We start from the raw sequence: 6,000 nt of genomic DNA, 5'->3' as shown, positions 1-6,000 counted from the left end.
TAGAAGAAAAGAAGGATCGACGTGAGGCAGTAGCAAGAGGGAAAGAGAGGCAGAAAGTCTGGGAGAGATGGTGTTGTCCAATTTTCATCAAGCGAACAATTGGAGGTTGATTCGTGGTCCGATTGCTCACGACACATTATTCTCGAATCTGATCGGTTTGATTTTCATCCGAATCTTCATCAAGTTTTTCATGGGTATAACTAAACCTGCATTTTAGTGAGATTTATCCTTGACCTCTTGTAAAATTCATGTGTACTATCAAGAATGGTTGTCTTGATGTTCTTACTGTTATCTACCTCTAGTATTGACTAGAGGAGAACTTTGTGCACCCAATTTTGTTGATAGTGAAGATTTTGGGAAGAATCCGATCTTGTGTTTTTGATCTCCTCACACCAGAGGGATTTCCATGTGAAAACTATCTCGTGTATGTGAATGATTGGTATTTATATTGTGGTAGATATATTGCTCTATTATGTTTGTTTCCTATTAGGTTTGCACAAGAAGGGAGATTTCTTTGTTCCGTTGCACTAATCCGTGATATTGTTTGAGTGGGTGAGGTGTTCATGTTTTAAAGTGTTGCACCATATACTTTGACGGCGTTCAAATCGTGACACTATCCTCGATCTGTCTTGGTCTTCTCCTTGCGCATCAAATATTCAATCGCATGATCGTTACATCATTTTTTTTTTTTTTTTGCTTTGTTCCATTGCACAAGAAGGGAGATTGCTTTGTTCCATTGCACTAATCCGATATTGTTCGAGTGGGTGAGGTGTTCACCTTTTAAAGTGTTGCACCCTATACTTTGATGACGTTCGGACCGCGACACTGTCCTCGATCTGTCTTGATCTTCTCCTTGCGCAACCAATATTCAATACGCGTGATCTTCACGTCATTTTCTTGTCAAAAGAAACATACTTTCATTAACTTACAAGTCCCGGCAAAATAAACATAACTAGCGTCAACACATAACAAATTCCTAAAGGGTTGGGGGGCTTAAAAACCCAGTTAAGGGGGAGATAACCGAGTCTATGGGCCTTTACGATCCAATCCACACAGCGAGATTTGGCTTCCCGTGGAGCATAAATGACTAAAACAATTTTTAATTGGGCCATCATGTCTCTGCAATTTTCCAACACGTTTCTTATGGGCCATGGGCTTTGTTCCATGTTATGAAGTCCCTCCACCGTGGAAAGACAATCCGAACTAAGTACCCCTGGTGTTAGATTTCTCTCAAGTACAGGTTGATCAGGCATATTCCTCTTCGTTGCTTGAAAGAAGTCCCGCATGTGATGGAGCATCTTGGTTGTATATGCTTCAACAGGTATCACACAAGGGTAGATCGAATCGACAGATTTGGATTCCTATATATCTACTCATGGATCAATCATTCAGTGAATAATAAATCACTACAAGTGATAGAGATACTTTTTTTACATTACGCAATCTTGTTCGATTCAATATGATAATATGATCAAAGGCAAAACAAAATAAGGATGATATCATAACGGTGAAATTCCAGCCACAAAATCATAGGAGAGTCCCACTTTGATATCTATCTTTTCGTTTTCATTTTTGCAAATTTGTAGCCGAGATTTGATCGCGCAACGTTCTAATCAAATAGAATATAGATCGGTGGAAGCATAGACTTGCACCATCTTTTACTCTTTGATTGTGCGGTGTTCTAATCAAAAGGAATTTATTTTTATTACATTGAGAGGATTTATTCCTCATAAATATGATGCAAACATCAAAAACGTGTTTTATCCTATCTTTCAACAGACTACCAAATTCCAGAAACAACACCACCCCCCACCCCGGGCCAAAAAAAACATACTACCAAACAAATAAAAATTAACTATTTTTATTGAAAATTAGGAAAATCATTCTTCTTTTCTTCTCCGCCTTTGCTCTCCACGCTTCTAAACATTGAGGGAAAAATAATTAATTTCTCCACCTCGTATTTTTCTCCCAAAATGGTGTTAATGAATTGCCGACAATATAGGGGAAAAAATTCTAAAAAAGGACATCAAGTGTCCTCATTTTCTTAAATAAGAACCCGAAGTGAATCTTGTTTCAAATAAAGGCCTGATGTATCATGATTATGTCAAAAGAAGGCCCGAAGTGCATATTGTTTCAACTAAGGACTTAAAGTGACTATATTACTCTAAAAAAAAGAGCCCGAGTCATTTTAGCTAGGGACATTTTGATCATTTACTATTTTATTTTATTTTTTCCTTTTTCTATTTTTTAAGAAATTTTGAAAAAAACAAAAAATTCAAAAAAAAAAAAAGAAGAAAGGAAGAACACAAGGGGGAGGTTTTTTACCTCAAAAACCTCCCGCCTGTGTTTTTGTTTTTTTTTTTTTATTTTCTGTTTTTTTTTTGTTTTAATTTAATTTAATAAAAAAAATTAAGTTAAATTTATATTTTTACGAAAATACCCTTGACCAAAGGGAAAATTTAGCCAGCCGGTAGTTAAGGCTAGGCCCTTATTTAAAACAACTATAGCCTCTTCATAGGCTTCTTTGACACGATTAGAATACTTCAAACCCTTATTTGAAACAAAATCCACTTCGGGCCCTTATTTAAGAAAATAAGAGCACTTAAGGCCATTTTTTGAAATTTTCCCACAATATGGGGCAGCTTCTTAAAAACCCTAGCAGATGTAATAAAATTATAATATAAAAAAAAAGGAAAATCCAAAGTCTGGAACCATCTAAGTCTCAAAATCCCCGAAGTGTCCCCGCAGCTCTGAGTCGGTTCTAGCATCTTCCTCGGAGAGGATTTATCACCTCCGACCTCCCCCGCCTCTTCTCTCTCTCTCTCTCTCTCTCTCTCTCTCTGCGCAGAAGAACGAAAATGGCGGATGAGTACGCCCTCGACTTGGAGGAGCTCCGGCAACTTCAGAGAATCGCGAAGCGTCCTCGCGTCGTCTCTCTCATCTCCTCGGAGATACGCAACTTGGAAAAGGTCTTTCCTTTTCTCTTCTATCTTGTTTTCGTCACCGTTTCATTTGGTTAGCTGGTTTTTTTTTCCTGTAGTTCCCTTGTGGGTCTCTCCCCCTTTGTGGAATCGAAGTAGTGGAAAAAGGAAAAAAAATGGGATTTTGGGGTCGATGATTCGTGTGTTTTGCAAGTATTTTCTTGACCATAGCATTTTTCCACCATGTTTAGTTGTTGGCGGTGTGCATTTGAAGAGTGCTGCTGTTGCCGATTATCATAATGTTTCGCAGCGATTGTGGTGCTTTTGAGTGGCTGTTTCGATGTTGCTTGGCTTCAGTACTGTGAATTGATGTGAGCTTGCGGGGTGTTGTGGTTAATCTTCCGACTGAGCTGTTGATATTGGGAGCGTCTGGACTGCATTCTCAGGAATTAGAACAGATTGTAAGATTGAGAAATTGAAATTTGTAGTCTCTCTGCAAGGCTTTGAGACTTCTAAATTTGTTAGGTGACCCAATTGCTAAATCATCATCAATAATCGGAATGCGAGGGTAACTGCTGTTTTTAAATTTTTAATTTTGATAGTATGTTTTCACTGGGGTCCCTTGTACTTTATCTTCTGTAGCCATATCATTCTTACACGAATTTCATTAAGAGTAGCACAATGAGTAGAATCTGCCTTATGTGAACCACCTACCGCTACCTATTATTTCAGTTATAGTCTGGATATGATGTTGTAATTTCCTTTCAGCTATCTGAGCAGCTCATGACATACTTTTGTTCTTGAGCATATTGTCAAAATATGAAGCTCAGCATCAGCTATTCATATTAATTGAGCTGTCAAACTTGATGCTTATGCTATGAATTTGCACTCGCTCTGACAATTGGCTTATGTTGAGATATTTGCGACAATTTAGATGGTTTTATAGATCTTTGAATGACTGGGGGAAATGAAAAGCAAGCACAAGTGAGATGAAACCCATATTTTAAAGGCATTTACTTGAAAATTCAATGGCGCTTATTATCATAGGTGGATGGACTAAAATGCAGTCATGCATTCTGATCTTTTTTCTAAGTTTCTATCTCTGGCCCACAGGATCACAACCTTTTGGTCAAAGGAATTTGGGTGTCTCAGAGGTGTTCTTTATGTTCCAAATGATGCTATTCAAACTTTGTTTGTGTGTTCGCATTGCTAGAAAATTGCGAGCATGTGAAAAACTTACCCCATTTTAGCCCTTTTCAAATGTTTTGTTTTTAGCTAAGAGGATTTTTATCTCATGATGCTTTTCCTCTACAGTTGTCAACAGATGCTGTTACTGCTCATGCCTCACAGACACCTGAGCCAATATCAACTCAAGCAAGGGTTCCTTGTACCCCAGCTTTGAATTATGTCACGCTTGCATCTTTCAGCTGGGATCAGGATAGTGACAAAGTCAAGGTAATAATAATCAGTCTCACTGTCAGTTCATCTTCTGTAACATTGTCTAGTAGAGACTATTTTCCCAATTTGGCAATCCGAAGGCTGAGATAGAAGAATAAAAAAATATTAGGTTGCTGAATCCAAGTGCTTGGACTGATTTATTGGTTATTTGATGTGGCTGTGATTTTTTCCCCTTCTGATGCAGATTTATCTTTCTCTGGAGGGAGTTGATCAGGAAAAAATGGAAAGTGAGTTCAAGACAATGTCGCTTGACATAAAGATCCATGATGTACAAGGGAAGAACTATTGCTTTACCATACCCAAATTGAACAAGGAGATTGTGCCAGAGAAATCTAAGGTTGTAGTTAAACCGTCGAGAATAATTGTGACATTGTTTAAGGCCTCAAAGGGGAACTGGTTAGATTTGCAATTTAAGGAGGACAAGGTAAGTGATCTGTTGTTAGGGTCAGTGGTGTAGTTTTCCTTGTATAATACTACTCCTCATGGTGCTTTATATCTTCCCGTTTTTGTAGGTAAAGCCTAGTGTCAACAAAGACAAAGATCCCATGGCTGGAATTATGGATTTGATGAAGGTATATTATTTTTCTTTCCTTTTGCATGGGTGTTCTCTTTGTTGGATTATGGACAATCTCAAAATCATTTTGTTTGTAAAGCGTGCTGTGGGGCTGATCCTGGTATCAACAGGACGCTGCCAGAGTTAGCTAGCCTAAATGATGTAGAAATCCATTAGCTATTCCACTTCATCTTTGTTTCCTGGAAATTATTTGATTTCTGAATATTCCTTGTTATCCAAGATCTTGATTGAGATAGGATTTAGGTCTGTACTTTGATCTCAAATGTGGAATCAGTCACTTGCATTAAGCTCCAATGGAGGTCTCCTTCATGGACAGAGAAAGTAGTGGTCAGGCCTGGGTCTTACCCTCGGTAGAAGAGTAAGAGATATGATTGACTAGTAACTATGCTCTAAAAGAAGGGCAATGCATTGTTTCTCTTGTGGGATGTCCTTGTTTGGGTCATCATGCACTGAGGGTCATAAGTATTGAAACCAAGTTCATGAATTTGATAAGTGACTGATATCTGTTGCTTGTAGAACTATGGAACACAATTTTTTTTTTTTTTTTTGGGGGCCAGAGAGAAGAAAGGCATCATAGGGCATGTCTCTGCCTTCTTCCGTGAAATGAAATGTGAATTATCCTTTCATAAAACACTTTTGGCGAAGTAGGTTTTGCTCACATCTATATTTCCTGATGAACACTCATGATTACCCAATGATATGGTGATTGCAGAATATGTACGAGGAAGGTGATGACGAAATGAAGAAGACAATTGCAAAAGCGTGGACAGATGCCCGAACTGGCAAAGCAGCCGATCCTTTGAAGGGATACCGTTGAAGTTAAAACACGCCGTTGTCAGGCTGAGATCAGGTTTCTGTCAAATTTTGTGGACTTTCGTGACATTTTGCGGTGAGGCCTTGGAGCGCTTTTCTGAGAGTCCTCATGAACTTTTGGTCTTTTTATGTTATTATGCATCTTTTGCAATCATCATGTATATCTTTCCTTGAGATGGGTGGTGATCTGAGCCATCCTCATTATGGAGTGTGAGTGAATTTTATAACATCAGC

The 6,000-nt window shown here is 38.4% G+C and overlaps 1 protein-coding gene across 1 annotated transcript; it reads left to right on the top strand.

Moving 5' to 3' along the window:
* Window positions 1-2,727: 2,727 nt before the first annotated feature.
* On the top strand, window positions 2,728-5,971 carry LOC125316561 (calcyclin-binding protein-like). Its single transcript, XM_048285196.1, has 5 exons — window positions 2,728-2,969; window positions 4,236-4,376; window positions 4,564-4,803; window positions 4,892-4,951; window positions 5,666-5,971. The coding sequence occupies exons 1-5, from the start codon at window positions 2,859-2,861 to the stop codon at window positions 5,768-5,770; spliced, it is 657 nt and encodes a 218-aa protein (XP_048141153.1). The 5' UTR covers window positions 2,728-2,858; the 3' UTR covers window positions 5,771-5,971.
* The last annotated feature ends 29 nt before the right edge of the window (window positions 5,972-6,000 follow it).

Source organism: Rhodamnia argentea, chromosome 9, assembly GCF_020921035.1.
Source record: "Rhodamnia argentea isolate NSW1041297 chromosome 9, ASM2092103v1, whole genome shotgun sequence".
Taxonomy (NCBI): domain Eukaryota; kingdom Viridiplantae; phylum Streptophyta; class Magnoliopsida; order Myrtales; family Myrtaceae; genus Rhodamnia; species Rhodamnia argentea.
Note: the sequence above shows the minus strand (reverse complement) of the source record. Positions and strands in the feature narration are given on the sequence as shown.

Excerpts from the sequence above, each read along its gene's own strand:
- LOC125316561 (XM_048285196.1), top strand. The coding sequence starts at position 2,859 with ATGGCGGATGAGTACGCCCTCGACTTGGAGGAGCTCCGGCAACTTCAG. Across the intron at positions 4,377-4,563 it reads AGGATAGTGACAAAGTCAAG|ATTTATCTTTCTCTGGAGGG; the intron begins GTAATAATAATC and ends CTTCTGATGCAG. Across the intron at positions 4,952-5,665 it reads GAATTATGGATTTGATGAAG|AATATGTACGAGGAAGGTGA; the intron begins GTATATTATTTT and ends TGGTGATTGCAG.